Genomic DNA, 20,251 nt, shown 5'->3' on the forward strand with positions numbered 1-20,251 from the left:
TGCAGGAAGCAAGTTTTATCATTTTGTCTTGGAAATGTACAAAAACAAGGATGCACACAGAATAGAGGCAGTGGTAGAGTTGGCTGGAGAGTGCTTGTCTGAGATAGCCCCATTGTGACTATGGCAGCTACCTTGGCGCAGTATCTAGCAGAGGCGAACAAGAGAGCGATAGCTCCATACCGTGCACTGCTGGGCATGGCAGAGCACCAAGAGCACAACCTGGCAGCTGGGACAGATTCACACAGCACGATTCATGGGTGTAAAGCTACTTAACCCCACAGCATGCTCTAGCAGTGAGTGAGAGGGAGGGAGGGAGAGGGAGGGAGATGGACAGAGAGGGAGAGGGACAGAGAGAGAGAGAGAGAGAGAGAAAGAGAGATGAAAAGAAGTAACAAGAAAAAACAAAAAAGCTGGAGTGCGGCTAGTAGGGCTTTGAGCTAGTGTAACGATGTTTCAGTAATAAGAGCTTACTACTACTAAATCATTCATGCACAAGGAAAATAATGCAGCTTGCGTTTGTGCATGTGTGTACATAAAGTATCCTGCTGTAACTGACCATACAAGCCAGAAATCATGTGGATTGTTCACCTTAGAGAGTAAAAAAAGAAGCTCAATAATCCAGTACTTGCTGTGTTTCCCAAAGCCAGGCCTGGCCTTCAAACGGCCTGCTCCAGCCCAGGAGCCCAGAGAGCGAGCAGGCTCTGGCAGCAAGCGTGCACACACACACACACACACACACAATCTCATGAAGGCTAGCCTGCAGAGCATGTGCACATAATGCTTCAAAAGGCACTTGGATTCATGCATTGTTGAATTAAGTGTGATCTATACTGCTATTTAGGTTAAAAAAAAAATCCAGGACATCAGATGGATGCACTGCCACTGGTTTCAACTTAAATTCTTTCAATGATTTTAATTTACCAACCTCACAGTGATTTTACTGGTCAAATAATAGTATCGACCAGTTCACAGATTGCCTCAGCTCCCAACCTCCACTCTACAACTTCACATACTCACACAGGTGATGTGATATATACAGTTGCAAGAAAAAGTATGTGAACCCTTTGGGATTACTTGGATTTCTGCATAAATTGGTCATTAAATGTATTCTGATCTCCATCTAAGTCACAACAATAGACAAACACAATTTGCTTACACTAATACCACAAAAAAACGTATGTATTTTAACCTTTTCACTGAACACAACATGTAAACATTCACAGTGCAGGATGGAAAAAGTATGTGAACCTTTGGATTTAATAACTGGTTGACCCTATTTTGGCAGCAATAACCTCAACCAAACATTTCCTGTAGTTGCAGATCAGACCTGCACAACAGTCAGGAGGAATTTTGGACCATTCCTTTCTACAAAACTATTTCATTTCAGCAATACTCTTGGGATGTCTGGTGTGAATCGCTCTCTTGAGGTCACGCCACAGCATCTCAATCGGGTTGAGGTGAGGACTCTGACTGGGTCACTCCAGAACGCGTATCTTCTTCTGTTGAAGCCATTCTGTCGTTGATTTACTTCTGTGTTTTGGGTCGTTGTCCTGTTGCATCATCCATCCTCTGTTGCGCTTCAGTTGGCGGACAGATGGTCTTAAGTTTTCCTGCAAAATGTCTTGATAAACTTGGGAATTAATTTTTCCATTGATGACAGCAATCCGTCCAGGCCTTGAGGTAGCAAAGCAGCCCCAAACCATGATGCCCCCTCCACCACATTTCACAGTTGGGATGATTTTGGTGTGCTGTGCCTTTTTTTCTCCACACACTGCGTTGTGTGTTCCTTCCAAACAACTCAATTTTGGTTTCATCTGTCCACAGAATATTCTGCCAGTAGTTTCTGTGGAACATCCAGGTGCTTTTGCAAACTTCAACTGTGCAGCAATGTTTTTTTTTTTTTGGACAGCAATGATTTCCTCCATGGTGTCCTCCCATGAACTCCATTCTTGTGTAATGTTTTACTTATTGTTCGCATGTGCCAGAAATTTCTGTAATTCTTTAGCTGACACTCTAAGATTCTTCTTCACCTCATTAAGCATTCTGCGCTGTGCTCTTACAGGACGACCACGCCTAGGGAGAGTAGCAACAGTGCTGAACTTTCTCCATTTGTAGACAGTGTCTTACCGTGGACACATGAACATCAAGGCTTTTAGAGATACGTTTGTAAACCTTTCCAGCTTCATGCAAGTCAACAATTCTTGAACGTAGGTCTTCTGAGAGCTCTTTTGTGCAAGGCATGGTTCACATCAGGCAATGCTTCTTGAGAACAGCAAACTCAAAACTGGTGTGTGGTTTTCATAGGGCAGGGCAGCTTTAACCAACACATCCAATCTCATCACATTGATTGGACTCCAGGTTGGCTGACTCCTGGCACCAATTAGCTCTTGGAGAAGCCTAGGGGTTCATATACTTTTTCCACCCTGCACTATGAATGTTCACATGTGTTCAATAAAAACATGAAAACATAATGTTTTGTCTTGTGACTTAGATGAAGATCAGAACACATTTAATGATCAATTTATGCAGAAATCAAAGCAATCCCAAAGGGTTCGCATACTTTTTCTTTCAACTGTATACATATATACACACACATATATTATACACACACACACATATACATACATACATACATACACACACACATATATATATATATATATATATATATATATATATATATATATATATACATACACACACACACACACACACACACACACACACACACACACACATACATATATATATATATATATATATATATATATATACACACATGCATACATACATATGTATATATACACACACACACACACACACACACACATATATATATATATATATATATATATATATATATATATATATATATATATATATATATATATATATATATATATATATATATATACACACACACACACATATATATATATATATATATATATATATATATATATATAAAGAGAGAGAGAGAGAGCGCGCGCGATGAAACACACATAATTCCAATAATTTTAAAAAAAGCAAATGCTCCAAAAATGGTCATTTTGGAGATATAAGATATCATAATTTTACAATTCATCAACCATCAGGGCTGAAAAATGTCTAAAAAGTGCTTAGAATTTTCCGCAGACCGTACTGTTGCATTCTGGGAAACACACAGGGAAAAAATTTAAATAACTGCAAAATAACAATTTCTTAACACCCCATAATAATCCACTGCTTCAACAATAAATGCAGTAAAACTGTTTAAAATCAAACTATTCTTCTCTAGTTCCCCGTCAGTTCTCACAACACAGCAATTACCGCCTTTGAAGCATCAGCATTAGCTTTTCAATCATCACCCTATTGCATAACATTTATTTTAGTCACAAGAACCACACACGTCATTCTCATACAACTAACACAGTTCTTATATCTTTAAGACTAATACCACTGAAAAATCACTTCTATGTAAATGTTTCAAGTTTCCATTAAGGAAAACTGAACCCTGGGTATTTGTTCATTTGCATGTGGGTGGGGGAAAAACAATAGAAAGAAATAAATGCACAGAAATAATCTGGTGCAAAAAGTGCCCCAATATTCAACGTTTCTGCCTCTTAAACCACAAATACGAAGCAAATAATGACCAAAGCATTAACACTGTCGCGTATCACAAATATATATTTTTTTAATTCTATAACATACATCTTTCATCTAACAGTCATTACATTAAAATGTTATTTTGTGTATTTTGTGAAGTGTCTCCTTTTGTATATAAAAAAAAGTATGTCATTGAGTGCAAAAACGCCCCCTTAAAATACACACTATTTCCTACCAAGACTCCCACAGTTCATCTTGTCCCATTAACTAAAGCTGGGCAGTAACATCAACGTGTAGAGGCTACAAAAGAACTAGATCAAGTCATTCTACCAATTAATTAACATTGAAAATGCTATTCACAACAGAACACATTAACCTGTGCAGTGGACAAGGCTGCTGCGTGACCGTTTCCCTGCGTTTCCATGGCAACCCCATTACATTTAACCCGACAATATGTTGCATGAGGTGATTTAAAGAATATGGAGAAAGAAGAAGAAAAAAAAAAAAAAAAAACACAAAAGCAGTGAAACCTGACAGTGAGTTGAGGGAGAAGCTAGAAGGAGAGAGAGCTAGAGAGCTAGAAAGCTATCTAGAGAGAGAGAGAGGGAGGGCGAGAGAGAGAGAGAACGTGAGAGAGAGCGCGAGAGAGAGAGCGAGAGAGAGAGCGCGAGAGAGAGCGCGAGAGAGAGAGCGCGAGAGAGAAACCAAAACAATATGAAATCAACCAGTTAAGCAACCCGAGAGCTTAAGTTAATTCCATAATGGTAGTGAAAGCAGCTAAGATAGCAGATTTTATTTCAAGGGGCCATTTATGAGTCCAAAGCAAATGAGCATTTTCATTTCTTTTTTTTCCACAAAATCACAAGAGCGAGGAGAGCCTAATTTGTCAAATTCACAGAATGTAATTCCTATCTTCAGCCTTGATTTAATTTGCAGCCCCTTAAGGCTGCTCATGCAGACTGAGAGACAGGTGGGCTGCAAGTGGAGGAAGTGCTGAGAAAGGAGGTATAACACTTTCTTGCTTAATTCTTCTCTAAGATCATTATACCACTATTAAAACAACAATGTAAAAGTAATTATTAATTACCATGCATTATTAATTAAACATTAAACATATTTTGACCATGAGGAATACACTGCTTCTCTACATGACTGTTTTTTTTAGGTAGTATGTGTTAGATTATTCATTCTACATCTTCATTTATTTATTTATTTATTTATTTATGCCCCCAGTAGATCATTCATTCATTCATTCATTCATTTATGTATGTATTTATGATATCGTGTTCACTCAGAAACAAGTACACTTCTATGGTGGGTATGGTGGATTTTACAGTGGGTATGCAGCAGTAAGCATCTTACCTGAGCTCCTTGGGGTCAAAGACCAATTTGACGTCATTAACAATGGTAGGAACATATTTCAACGCTGCACCCTAGAAACAAAGGAAGACATTTTCTATTTTCAGTACAAGTTTCAATACCTTTTTGAATAAAACATGTAGAGAAGCACCTGAGCAAAAGGAAATGCATTATATCGCTTGATAAATAATACAGAGAAATGTGTTAATAACATAAAACAAAGGGGAATGTAAAAAAAAAAAAAGAATGAAAAAGAAATCAATCATTAATAAAGGCGTTAAAAGGGGGAAAACCAGGGGAAGACCAGAATTAGACTTTGTATAAGCAAAACAGATAAATCATATTTTCCCCATTTTGAAGATAGACAGGGAGCCAGAATATCATATTCACAAACCCGTCCACGCACTGCAAACCTAGCACTGATGAGCTGCCTAATTCACTGCTTCCTGTTGCCTAAACCAGTCAGTCAATAACTTGCAGAGCGTCCGTGCTGAGCAGACAGATACACAAGCTGCAAATAAACCTTCACACACTGCCAATCAATGGCAGTGGAGCAGCTGATGAAGCTACACAGTTAGTAGTCTTCTCATCTCTGGTCCCACTGCTGGTCCATCCAACACAAAGCAACCCTTCTGCCTTCCCTTTCATCCATCCATTAGTCCTCTACATGTGTTTTGTCCCCACTACACACCCACATAAGATATTCACATATCTACAGTAGTTTGGATGAAGAGATCTTAGCCAAAAAAAAAAAAAAAGCAAGGCCCATTTACACCAAAAGCCCTTTTATTTATTTTTTTAAGTCGTGTGTTTGAGCGGTTTATGCATCAAGTCTATTTTTCCCACTTGTGCATGTGAGTGAGGTCCATAGAGATCCAGTCAAATCGCACACTACTATTTTCTAGGATGTTTTAATCTGTATTTAATGTAGTAATTCATTAAAATGTGATTATCTTATTGGTCTAGTAGTTGCAGAGCAGCGCTTGCATTGTACTATCAGTGTGAAGGCTACTCGTATAACCATGAGCCTTTTATCTGACATCTCTTTTACCTTTTTACCCTACACTTCTACACTTCCACAATACTGATATGTAACACATGGTGTCAATTTGGGGTGTCCACACCCAGATGCTCTACACCATATAACCCAAAAAAACCACACCTGTACCCTACGTCTCTTACACTCTATTAGCTACATCCTCTATGCTACATTATCCACAACCCACTAACCATGTCCTCTGCACTAAATGCAATGTCCCACATCATACAATGTCACACAGCATACATTATCTACACCCTATTAATTACATCTCTGCTCTACATTACACAGAAACCTTAACTATTAAACTTCCACCCTACATATTCCACACCTGTTGACAACCACCCTGAACTTCATTGCAGTATAAATTACAGCATTCCAAGCCCCATCACAACTATCTTTATCTTAAATCTTTATCTTGCATCAACAACAAACTATAGCCTCTGAGTCACCTACACAAGTCTAGAGTGATTACAAACTTTGCCTTAAAATTAATTTACATTATACTGTATATAATTATATAACTTGTATTACATGATTATATATTATATGTAACAACTTATTTTTCTTATTTATTCTATACTGCGAGTCTGCATTTCTGACTTTCAGAAATCTTTGGTGTTTTCAAGTCTGCACTCCCAACCAACCAATGTTTCTTTCAATTTAAAGAAAGAAAAAAATATAGCAAAAATGTAAAGTCTACACTAGCAACAGAATTTCCCCACTTTTTTCTTTTTTATAAGCAAACAGTCCAAAAAAAAAAAAAAAAACACTAAGGCTCAGTCATGTTCTTCGTCTAATGAATAATTTGCTATATTCAGAGGCTTGAGGATGGCGTCAGTGGAAACAGTACCATCTAAATGAATGGCTTTTCTATGCCCATAAAACCTGTTACAGCTGCCCATCTAGACTGCAGTAAAATACCCAATGCAGGAGGCTGAATGATTACATAGCCCAGTATAATAAAGAGATGCAGAATCTACAGGGAGAGAAGAGGGTTACATCATATTACAGGCCAGACGGACTTGATGGGTTCCACAAATGAGTCCATATCACAGGCAAAACACTAATGTAAGAGGAGCAGCCACTTCTCCACATATACACCTCGCTGGGGCCTAGATCCCGATTTTCCTCACTGCTGGCTGGTGACTGCGTCATCTTACTACTATACAGATAGAGGATTGAAAATGTGCACTCCCTGGTTCTTGATGATTGCAAATTATTATATTCCTACTACTAGTATATAGCATTGATTTCCAGGCAATTACATGGCCTGGACAGACTATTAACTTTTTTTCCCCCAAATGAGGCAGTCGTTTTCTTCAAACAAATCAACTAACCACAGAGACATACAGAGGAAACCAACCCGACTTTCTTCCATCAGTTCCACAGTGAAATTGCACTGGGACCAGAAATCAGTGTAGAACTTATGACTGTTAAAATTATGGATACTAATGAGTAGGGATGTCCTAATGCAGTACCCCTGCCTCCCAATGCTTGTTTTGTCATTTTGAGTATCCAATTATGAGCCACAGAGAATATATTAAATTTAGTAAAACCAACTAATATTAGGCAAGATATTCTAGGCTGTCGGATACAATAAGATGCCACAATAAAATCACTTTTATTATAACATACATAATACTTTTATTATTATATTGATTATTATTAAAATAATTTAAATAAGTAAACATGGTGATACTTTTGGCTACTTCTTGAAATCACCATTTAATACTGACTTCAGATCTGGACATTCTGCTAAGTAGTGTATACTATAGTAAAAAAATTCTCGTTATTATACCCAACAGAAAACCTGGCCAAAGGCACTATGCAACAACACCACTGCAACACCACTGTACACTCAAACAAATTTCATTACCACTCCAGCTGCAAGGTTTCAGACTGGATCCTGACCTGCTGGTTTTCTGAGTGTTTCACTGCTCTTCCTCTCAGATGCTGTAATGAAGATGAAGCGGAGCCGACGCTGCTCAACAGAGGGGATTTTGGCAAGCGGCTGGTGTTTAAAGAGTGATTGGTGGACTGTTAGCATTCCCTCATATGGGTCATCTCATTTAGGTAGACATTAATTTTGGTAGTCACCAAAAGGCAGCTACTATGTTTCAGGGAGGAAGTATAAGGTTTATGTATTAACCATTCTCCTGTCTCTTTGGAAACATGGTAAATTTGTGGCATGTTGCGAATGGGTGAGAATAAATCACAGGCTTTGACACTCATCACTGGCTCAGTCAACAAATTTGCTTAGAGATCATTAACACAGGCCTTTTGAGTATAAGGCTATACAGAGCAGCCATGGCAGCTTTCTGGAGCTTTCAATTTGTTAAGGTCTCTCTCAAGCTTCTCAGTTATAGACTTGACTTGACTGGAGTGCCAGCTTTGAAATAAGGCCTTACCAGCTCAAGTGTTTACCTTTGAAAACTAAAGGAGAAAACTAGATCTGAGGCCAAGTCTCTGACATTCAGCTCTGGTTGGCATGTTTGAAGAATGATACGGTGCAGCTCTGCTTCAGTGCTTTGTAATCAAGATTTTTGTGCAAGTTTATTGCCCACGCATACCACAACGTTCAGAAGCAGAGTTTGACTGGTTAGAAAAGCACAGGCATGATTAGAGGAAGTCCCACAGGAAAAAGTTCCTTAGGTTGCTTTCACATGAGGCAAAAAAGTGGTGACAGCTTGAAAACAAGCCAAATAATGTCAGAAACTGTGGAACACAACAATAAAAGCACACAAGAGAGATAAAAGACTGATGCTGTGCCTTTAATAGTATTTTTATAATTGCATTCAGATAACAGGATATGAGAGTCAGGCTCAATCCTCCAAAATATTTTCTCAAGATTCATCTCCAATTTACCAAAGAATTCCGAATGATCTAAACAAATTACAAATGCAGCTCTAGCACGGACTTTTAGCCATTACCAAAGGTTTACTTTTTGTACTGAAGAGACTGTGTGTGTTGTCGAAACAGTGTGAATCAAGGTTAGTAAAATGGTGTTACAAGGAAATTAGCAGCAACAACAGAAAGAGTGAGTGACGGAAGCAAGGACAGGATGGAGAAAAAGAGAGAAAAGTCAGAATACCTTGAGGAGAAGCTAAAGAGGATGAGCCCAGAAGAGAAGGGATGAAAAGAGGACAGATTAAGCAGAAGAAAAGAACACACAAACACATGATCAGATCTAAGCAGAGAGTAACAGACAGCATCACAAAAACAAACGTACATGACTCAGCACAGAGGAAAAACGGAAAACATACTAGGGATGCCCCGAAATTTTAGCTAATGAAACATTTCAGCCAACAACAGTTAAGAGTTGGCTTGTTTGGTTTTTGGCCAAAAGAGAAATACAAAGGCCAAAAAAAAAGAAAAGAAAAAATAAAACTACAATAAAGCGTCAAAATTAAACACTTCAACAAATCAACTGAACAATAATGTACATGATTCGCTGCCCTGCTCTGCTCAGTGCTGACGCATTCACAGTTTGAGCAATGGCAGATAAACAGCAGAAAAAGTAAATCATGTATATCTATGAAGGACATTAGACAAGCAATTTGTTATCTCTATTCATCCTGCATATCAAGTGGAGGTACAACATTAAAGAACTACTTCACTACAGGTTTAATACCACTTGAAATCATGACCTTCCAACAAAACAACAAAAAGCAGGAAGTACCCACAGCATCCAGCTATAGTCTCAGTTTCTGAAATGACGAAAAACAAATCACCAAAAACAGCCAAAGTATAAAAATATAACAAAAAAAAAATTAAAGAATTCATTGTCTTGGATGGTCAACCATTCTCTAAGTTTGAGTTGAATTTCATGGCACACACTGCAGTAAACATTTCTTGTTAGTTTTTTGGTTTTTTTTGTGTAAACTGTTTTTATGCACTGTTAGCCCAGAGCTACACATTGCAGATGTTACCAATAATAAACAGTATTTCTTTATTAACTTGTAGTTTTTGTTTAGTACATTTATTCAAAAGCATAAACAAAAAAAAATTGGAGGAAACATTAACTCGCTTTTTGGCCACGTGTTTTGAATTTCAGCTTTGGTTTCCGTTGGGGATTTTCATGTATTGATGAATCACCAATACATCTAAACAGCAAGAGAGGCAGTAGCTCGCTCTCTCTCTCACACACATACACAGATGCGCGCTATTTTACATTAAGACAATGCAACAATCCACACATTCAGGGTGCATTTACCCTTTTTTATATTATACAGTATAAAAGCAGAGGTTTATATCTCAACAGACTTGACTGCATATTTGTCCAGATGCCTGGCATTGAATGTTCCATCTTTTGTATGCTAAGCTTTGTATACTAAGCTTTGAGGCTTTCTCTTTTTGGAGGCAAGGTTAGGAGACAACCAATAGCCTCTACACTTTCATAAATGTATGACTATACCTAAATGAGCCTTTAAATGTCATAAACTGTATTACCCACTGACTTCTCACTGTGAAATGCTTGCAGTATTGACACAACCCTTGAATTGTGTGGATTTAAAAACATGGTCATTGTGTTCTTTTCCTTACATTCATTAATGTTGCTCTTTTATAGATATAACTGTTTACTATATCGGTAGACAACAATCAATTTGCAAGGAATTTAGCCTATATTTTTTAACCGGAGCACTGACACAACTACAAACACTATATTGCCAAAAGTATTCACTCACCCATCCAAATCACTGAACTCCGGTGTTCCAATCACTTTCATGGGCACAGGTGTATAAAACCAAGCCCCTAGGCATACAGACTGCTTATACAAACATTTGTGAAAGAATGGGTCGCCCTCAGGAGCTCAGTGAATTCCAGCATAGCACCATGATAGGATGCCACCTATGCAACAAGTCCAGTTGTGAAATTTGCTCACTACTAAATATTCCACAGTCAACTATCAGTGGTTTTTATAACAAAGTGGAAATGATTGGGAACGACAGCAACTCAGCCACAAAGTGGTCGGCCACATAAAATGACAGAGCGGGGTCAGCGGATGCTGAGGCGCATAGTGTGCAGAGGTCACCAACTTTCTGCAGAGTCAATCACTACAGACCTCCAAACTTCATGTGGCCTTCAGATCAGCTCAAGAAAGGCATATAGAGCTTAATGAAATGGGCTTCCATGGCCGAGCAGCTGCACCCAAGCCTTACATCACCAAGCACAATGCAAAGTGTCCAATGCAGTGGTGTAAAGCGCCACCACTGGACTCTAGAGCAGTGGAGACGTGTTCTCTGGAGTGACTAATCAAGCTTCTCCGTCTGGCAATACGATGGACGAGTCTAGGTTTGGCAGTTGCCAGGAGAACGGTACTTGTTTGACTGCATTGTGCCAAGTGTAAAGTTTGGTGGAGGTGGGATTATGGTGCAGGGTTGTTTTGCAGGAGTTGGGCTTGGCCCACTAGTTCCAGTGAAAGGAACTCTTAATGCTTCAGCAGACAATTTCATGCTCCCACCTTTGTGGGAACAGTCTGGGGATGGCCCCTTCCTGTTCCAACGTAACTGCGCGCCAGTGCACAAAGCAGGTCCATAAAGACATGGACGAGCAAGTGTGGAAGAACTTGACTGTCCTGCATAGAGTCCTGACCTCAACCCAACAGAACACCTTTGGGATGAATTAAAGTGGAGACTGCGAGCCAGGCCTTTTTGTCCAACGTCAGTGTCTGACCTAACAAATGCGCTTCTGGAAGAATGGTCAAAAATTCCTAGAAACTCCTAAACTTTCCTAGAAGAGTTGAAGCTGTTATAGCTGCAAAGGGTGGGCCGACATCACATTAAGAATGGGATATCACTCAAGTTCATATGCGTATATGAAGGCAGACGAGCAAATACGTTTGGCAATATAGTGTAGCTACCTTGCCTACACACACTTTCACTCAGTGACATGTGTGCCACTGAAAGAAAATAAATGCTGTCATTAGACATTTGAGTCATTAGCATAGCCACAAAGTTTTTTTTTTTGTGGTACCTTGACCATGCTGGTGGTCTCTGCGTCGCTGTTCATCATGGTGCTGAAGGAGGTGAAGAGATTCCTAAGTGACTCCATGAAATCTGCCTCCCCCTTATTCTCATAGAGCCTGAAGAAGAAAAACACAAAGACACAGAAACATAGCTCAGTGGCCTGACCAGGGTGATAAACAAAACCTCTGGGAGAAAGACCAGTTGGCCGCATCCCTGTCCTCGGATGACAGTCTGGCCAGTGTGTGCTCAGTATGCTAATGCACCATATTAAAATAACCCAGCCCTCATTGCAGAGCCAAGCTACATTCAGAACAATGCCCAAAAACTCACATACACATGCACTTGCACACAGGTGTCTTAATGCATCTTCAATTAAGCATGAGCCAAAGGTGTGTTAGTCTAGGAATGGGCAATATGGAAATATGCTGTTATCATGACTTTATGAGGATATTAGCAATATGGTCAGTTTCTTCACGCTGACCAACAGCAGATTAATTAAAAATATTGTATAAGAGGCTCTCAAGTAACAGCCTATTGTCAGGAGATCAATTCCAATTATGCCCAGCCTAGAGAGCATGAGTGTCCCTGTTCAACTGAGTATAGGGCAACATAGATTGTGAAACTGTGAAAAAAGAAAATCAAGGTTTTAATAGCATTTGTCTGTTCCAACTCCCCCAACCTGTGTATTTAGAGAAATTGTATGCTCTACCGTGATGTTATATTTCTTTCATTTTGTCTATAAAAGTTGCCATATTATTACTAGACCTATAGTTCAATAAAATTCAATATATTTTGAATTCTGAAGTCAAGATTTGCTTCAATTTTCAATATTGTGTTAAAAAATGTCCCATTTCTACCGAGCAATGTTACACAGTACACAGGCTGGTTTGGCTCAGATAAATAAAGTATCTGAAACAGAACTATTTCAATGTCTGTCGTACCAATCCTCTATTTAAAATAAATAAATAAATAAATAAATAAAAATGAATGAGCAGGTGTGCGACCCCGGGTAAAAACTGAAAGGCACACTGGCGCTACAGTTTTCAACTTAGAACATTAATTTTCAGATTTTTGAAAGAAGTTAACCTCCACTGTGAAGTATGCCTAGTTATTTCCTGCTAAACTGCCTTTGCAAAACCAAGAAGGATTTCATCACAAAAATGTGACTGCCTTCACTGTAAAAGCAGTCATTATTGAGTCAAGAAATGTTCATAGACATTTCTCATAGTATGCTCCTTTCAGCTTCTGATGAAGAAAAAAACACTACCACAAAGTAATGATAAGTCACTGAAATGGCACATGCACACAATCTTCAGTAATCTTCAGGAACAGCCAGCACTGCAATCTATCAAAGCAATATCTGACATCTCATGTAAACTAACAGCACACACATGCCTACACACTTTTCACCTGCGCACTGCAACTTGGAAAGTACAGAGAATTACTATTGATTGAACACAAGCACTCGTTTTCTCATTCTACTTTGTAAGAAGTGTGAAAATCTGTAAAGGATTTCCGCCATTGCAATGCCACAGAGAGCTTCTCAGCAACAGCGACAGCGGTTAGCTCCCACCAGGGCAGGACATACACGCACAAACACAAGGGCACTGACTGCAAAAAGCCTACAGAGATTGAAATGGATTTGGGGGCATTGCTTCAAGGCTCAACAACAAGTCCTTCTAGCTACCCTCAGTGTTACATTTGTGCTCACACACACACTCACACACACACACACATACACTCAAGCAGTCACACACTAATGCCAGGAGTAGCTATGGATCAGGATCAATTTGTCAATCAAATTATTTTCCCTACTCAAATTTAGTCCTCTAGGTTCGAAACCCAGTTGTGCCATGTGCCTTCTATCGCTGCGGGCAACCGAAACTCATTGCGAGACAATGTTATTCAAAGAGAAAAGATGCAACTGTGGCTCTCTCCATCTTTCTTAAGAAGCATGGCCAAGGATGTCATATATGTAGCCACATGGCAGAGAGCATTTCAGGAAGTACTACAAAATGACTTGATAATGACCAACGGTATCAACGCAGAAATAAATAAAATAATCTAAATCCCAAGACAAATGATAAATAGAATCAATGGCTACAATAACATCAACATCACAGAAGTCTGCAAAGGTTTGTGAGCTTTATAAGCTAACTGCAGTACTTGTAATGAATATAGTGGCAGCCAAATAAAGCCCCATATTATATAGTGTTAATTCAGATTCTCATTTACTCCAGTTTTAATGCAAGATTAAAGTCAGTATAAGAAATGGATGATAACTGACAATCAGTCATGACCATTAACACATTTGCGCCCAGTGAATGTTAACCAAGTTACTGTGGTAAAAATATATTTATGATTTCATAAATTTTGATGATTTCATTTACTGATTTACTTCATGCAAACTACAGCAAGACACTTCCACATATATTATAAATAAATAAATAAATTCACTTCTAAACATGCTGGGTGATGAGACACCACACATCTGCATCAGTAGCACATCTGTTGGATCCAGCATAGATGACAATGTTCTAGAAACGCAGCTGCGCTGGTTAAGTGCGCTCGGTGCTGTAGGCAGATGTCAAGGCTGTACAAAAAGGTGCATCTATGGCAGGTATACAGTTTCCTGACTTCCTCAGACCACATGAAGTTTAACATGTTAGAAAAAAAAATTGCTTCATATTTTTGGGAAGAACATGGTAAACCCAGGTTGGAAAAAAAATAAATAAAAACTAAAAAAAAAAAAAAAAAAAAATTTCACATCTCAGCTCTCATACACCAGGTGAACCAGGCCTTTTCAAACCTGGAGAAGGCGGCATCTGGCTAATCAACCACAAACTCTGGAGCAATAAAGTTAATATGGCTATTTCGTTCTTTTCTACTGAATTATTGACACTTTTATGGCCAAATTAAAGATAACAATAGTATACTATAAGCCTACTAAAGTATACTGTAAGCCTAGCTTCTCCTGAGCTGTGCATTTATTATGTCCTTTTTATTTGACATAGATTACCCTTCAACTCACGCTATCACTGAACACATCAGCAAGGGGCCAGGAAAAAATTACTGGATTCAAAAGTAAAGGGGAAAAAAACTAACTATCTGCAAATGATGGAGATAAAATCCTACAGAGAGATGTCACTGCTGGCTAAGGTACAACTGGGCGTCTCTGCCGAAGGCTTAAAACGGTTAAGCCCATTTTTGCTGTGCTCTCAAGAACAACCTGAGGAAGGCCACAGTGTTCTCTCCCTGTAGGCCTGAAGCTCATCACTTCCTGTGAACTCAATTTATCTAAGGTCATTATGCCACACAGCACCTCCCCAAACTGTAACCTGTAGCCTCCCACACAGCAAGGCAGTCTGTAAGACACTAAGCCTGTCAATCAAGACAGCAGCTCCATTCCAGCCACTGCAAGTTCTAAAGCTGAACCTGTAAATGATGCCACCTTTTCAGAAACTAGAGCCTCACTTTGGAAAGGAACAAATGGGATTAGTTATGAGAACTTAATCCAAAAGGAAAACTTCAGAGTAGCAGATTTAGGATGTTTTGTCTGTTGATTTTTGGACTGTGCACAATAAGCTATAATAACTCTCGTGACTAATTAAATAAATAACTAGACAGAATTTTGCATCTGAAATATTCTTTCTGCTTTGCAATCAATGAATCTGTTTAACTGAATTGTGTGAAAGAATCCGAATCAGGTAAAAGAATCAGAATCTGAATCAGAATCAAGCCAATAAAGCTTGATTCTGATTCTTTTACCTCTGTCAAGGGGGAAGATTTCTTGCCAGTATACTGGTGTAGCATGTTCAGCTGATTCAAATATACACAGAAATCGGGGCTAAACAAGACGACATGGCATATTACCGTAGCAACCGCCTGATCTCAGCTGGCTGCCTGTACACAGATTATGTGCTGGTTTGGAATGATTTTAATAGAGAACTGGTGTAAACAATTTTGATCCAAGACTAATCTTAATAATCTCTGTCAGGGAAAAACTACCCCACTATATGGTTCACAATTCAGTTAAACAGATTCAGTGATCGCAAAGCAGAATTAGATTCCCAGTCGAGTTATGAGAGTAAATTCAGGCTCATGCTAATAAACAGACTTCAAACTGGAGTGCGGTTTCAGAACCAGGTCTGATTTTTTAGTCCATATATAAAGTGATTAGTGACATCCTAAAATGCAATTCTAGTAGTAATTCAGTGTTTATAGACCCTCTAATTTTCACCCTCACCCAGCAGAGGGAAAGGCAGACCATGTACACTTAATTCTTGTACAGAATAAAACACCTTCTCTGTAGTAAAAGAATACATAAATAAATAAATAACAGTTTTGAGGCTTAAGCACAATTAAGCACATCAAAAAGGTTCTTCTTATATTCAAGGGAATTTTTGTTCAATCTGGTTTGTTAAGTGTGTTAAACTTGCATAAATAAAGGTGAGGGACGTGAGGGAACTTACTGGTTAAAGAGGACACGTGATCGCACAATGAATTTGAAGATGTATTCCAGAGCCTTCATCGCCTTCAGCAGCTGATCTGTCAACTTCTCTGCATGGTCCACATAGTTCTTCAGAACTTTTGTCAGTTTTCTGATAAACACACAGACAACCATACACAAACCTGCATATATGAACAACACAGCCAAAAGTTTGTGTTTTAATTAGAGAGTAAGGGCGTTTTCACATGAGCTTTTTTCTGAACACAGGACCACTTGCTCTACAAGTTCAGTATGTTTGGTCATGCATAAAAGCCAGTTTCGAGCCCAGGAGCTGGTCCAGCGATCTCTTTTCCTCCCGAAATCGGTCTGAGGTTCGCTTCTAGAAAACTCTGGTGTGATCAGCTATATGTGTGGAAGCTATCTGCTCCCGGTGCTGTATGTGGGGCTGCGTGATTGGTCCATTTCGTAACATGACTGCTTTAACTTATCACATCACTTCTTTTTTTCATGTTTTGTAATGACAGAGAAAGGACTATTCTGTATAGCATAGAGGACCGAATTCCTCATATATAGAGTGAAGAGGGTATTCAAGCACAAATGGGCACAACTTATGAAAAGTGTTCTGCTTGAGCATGTGTATCCAAGGAAAATAATAAAAAGCAGCAAACAGGTGAAGCTAGTGCCTATCATTTTGCAAACCAGTACACAAAAAGTGACATATGGGAGGGCATAATCGATCAGAACTCAGACTATAGTATTCAGGACAAGTGTGAAAATGCCATAAGTGAGTTATGTACATAAAGTCAAGCACGCAGCAATCTTTAGAGATAAACATTGGTAGCTGTATGCATTGCTCTGAAGAGGACAGTGACTAAACATTGCACTTCACAGGATGATTTCCAGGACATCGGTTTGGCAAATTTATAACCTGGTAGAGCTGCTCCAGTGAACTGTAAGTGCTGTTTTTGTGAAAACATGTAAACATCCAGGAAAGACAACACCTCAGCCACAAAACGGAAGGTCATACAAGCTCATAGAACGGGACACGACTGACTGAGCTGTTCAATAAAACATACTGTTTAGGGGTCCGCATACTTTTGGCCACATACTTCAGAAAAACAACAGTTATTCCATTCTCAAAGTATATCAGAATTTCTCCTAGTGCACTGATTAACCAAGAACATTAATCCTGAATTAAATTTACATTAGCAGCAGTCTTTTCATTCAACCATTCATTATAAATGGGAACCTGTGAGGGGATCCACTCACGTGTAAGCCAGAGTAGCACTGAAGTGTTTCCGGATGTAGGTCTCCAGAACTGGATTAAAATGATGGAACTTTCTGTCTGCTATCAGCCCAATAATGAACACCTACCCAAGACACAAAGTCTCATTAAAGCATAACCCAGCTCACACCGACTTTAATAAAAAATACCTAAAAATAAAAAGAAATAAAGTGAAAAGAGGAAGAAGTGCATAAAGCAGAACAGTAAAAAAAAGCACAATTTTCTCACTTAAAGCTGGGTGCTGAGGGTGCTGAAGGCTTTTATCACTACCCTCTCTAGCATATGTAATGAAAGTAAATTAATAATATATAATTCAGAGGTGTGATAAACCAGCAGACAGAACATATTTCACAATACTTGCTAAATTACCTATAGTTCAAATTTTTGAAAAATATCTAAATCATATAATACAAAGTGTCCTTAAGAAATAAAAGGCCATTTCATACTGTTGAAGGCTTTACTACATAATGCATTCACTGTTAAATATTAAGTAGACTACTGACAAAGTGCTATTTAACACAAAGCAACCTTCCTCAACACACCACCTACCCAATTTTGGCAAAAATATACCTGTGGTTAAAACAATATTTCACACAGCATATAACACCTTTCAATGACAATCTGTCTGAGATATAAAAAGTTGGTTCTTATACAAACCGTCTGCAGGGATGGAAATAGCACATCGGTGCACATTTGCTTTAAGCTTTAAGTCATTAAGTTTTATTGAAGCCATATAATAAGTCAGAGAACTTTTTTTGTTTGTTTGTTTGTTTTGTTTTGGCTTTCAAGCATGTTGGACTTCTCTTTTTGAATTGAAGCAAACCTTTCAGCTTATTCATTGCAAGTAGCATATAGCTGCTGTTTGAACAAAATCTAAAAAATGTAATTACAAGAGAATTAAAAAAAGCATTTGTAAAGTTCAATGTAAAATTAATGTAACAAGATTTTAAGTCATCTTAAACCTCTCCTTCATTCATCACTCAATGTAAAGGACAGCTAGCACTATCAAATCTAAAAAAGGTTAAAAAAATTAAGCTTTTAGTTTTGTTCCAACAGTGATGATAAACTATATAGATGTTATGATTACTGCATGCACAGGCAAGGGTCTTACCAAGGCGTCAAAGACCAGCGTGTCAAACGTCTCACTGTCAGAGTTTTCCATCATAATGTTAAACAAAGCATCCAAGGTGTCCTGCAAAAACTGGAAACATATCAGGAAAGCCCCTGTTATATTGACTTGGTTTCAATTAAACAAAACATATGGATATCAATCTTCATACAAGTGCCATGTAGTAAACAATCATCAAGTGCTGCTACAAATTACTGTATAAAAAAAAGTCTCAACTGGTTCATGTACAAAGTAGACAGATGCATGTCCCTCTGAGAACAGAGCTATGTTTCAGAGCTCTCAGAAACCCTGAGATAGTGCTATTTATTTATCTATTTATTTAAGAGCACCCATTCCAAATCATTGATTTCTCATAAATCATGCACACATGGTGCAGCAAGAGGTGTCAGTTCTAAGGTTATCTAAAAATGATGGGACAGCACATTTGTTAGGCTGTTAGGAAGCTGGTAATTGGACACCTGGTAGAGAAAATTCATGTAAGGATGCAATAGTTCTGTCTACACCTTGTTGAAAGAAGAACTTGTGAGAGAGAAATAGTTCAAAATAATTTTAGGAAGGAAGCTGCTAAAAATCACATTAATTATCCTACTCAACAAAAGACATGCAAGTTCCTTTACTTGCTAAAAAAAAAAAAAGTCATAAAAAAAATGTAAACAACCCTACAATTCTTACAGAAGGACGTCGCTGTTTTTTAAATACATGATCACATTTATTTCATTCTTTTGGTCTTCAGGGGCTAAATGTGAAGCTGCTCAAGATCAGGAAAGGAAAACAACACCTATCATTAAGATTATTGGATTATTGGATACATTTTATTATTATTTGCAACATGTTGCAGGCATCAAATTCAAAATGAGTGAATATTTGCAAATAATAAAATTTATCCATTTGAACATTAAATATCTTGTCTTTGTAGTGTATTCAATTGAATATAGGTTGAAAAGGATTTGCAAATCATCGTCTTCTGTTTTTATTTATGTTTTACACAACGTCCCAACTTCACCAGAATCGGGGTTGTACTTGGCAGACACCTGGTTCGCTGCCATTAGAAATACAGATTGCATAAGTGAAGAACTATTTGTCCCCTTAAGCTGCCTTTTCACAAAACAATGTTCGTCTTGCTCAACCACACACACTAAGCCTCATGATCCTAGGGTTTATTTTGAGGCTCTGGTGTGTTCAGCGTTTGCAAGTTGAAACAGATGCAAAAATGCCCTAACCATCACCTAGCAAACACCTGCCTGTGCTGTGAAGGAGCACAGACTGTGAAGAGGCTACAGCTGCAACTACAGAAAATACATATACATAAATCCTGTCAGAGAGAGTGAAAGAGAGAGAGCAAGAGAGAACGAGAGAGTAAGAAAGCAAGAGAAAGACAGAGTGAGAGAGAGTTCCCTTAAGCGATAAAAATAAGAAATGGCTTGTCAATAACAAA

General features: G+C 38.4%; 1 protein-coding gene across 4 annotated transcripts in view; it reads right to left on the reverse strand.

The window, feature by feature from the left end:
* The window catches only part of dock1 (dedicator of cytokinesis 1), a 312,984-nt gene that overhangs the window by 193,283 nt on the left and 99,450 nt on the right, over positions 1-20,251 (reverse strand). For 2 of the 4 annotated variants that reach the window (XM_017701241.2, XM_017701225.2), the window contains exons 20-25: positions 18,799-18,888; positions 17,672-17,772; positions 16,425-16,553; positions 11,960-12,068; positions 9,078-9,089; positions 4,948-5,018 (exon numbers count right to left, since the gene is read on the reverse strand). In XM_017701241.2, coding sequence (XP_017556730.1) covers positions 4,948-5,018; positions 9,078-9,089; positions 11,960-12,068; positions 16,425-16,553; positions 17,672-17,772; positions 18,799-18,888 — 512 coding nt within the window. The remainder of the gene's footprint in view (positions 1-4,947; positions 5,019-9,077; positions 9,090-11,959; positions 12,069-16,424; positions 16,554-17,671; positions 17,773-18,798; positions 18,889-20,251) is intronic. The other 2 variants (XM_017701249.2, XM_017701234.2) reach the window with 1 other exon arrangement.

This window comes from Pygocentrus nattereri, chromosome 13, assembly GCF_015220715.1.
Source record: "Pygocentrus nattereri isolate fPygNat1 chromosome 13, fPygNat1.pri, whole genome shotgun sequence".
Lineage (NCBI taxonomy): Eukaryota > Metazoa > Chordata > Actinopteri > Characiformes > Serrasalmidae > Pygocentrus > Pygocentrus nattereri.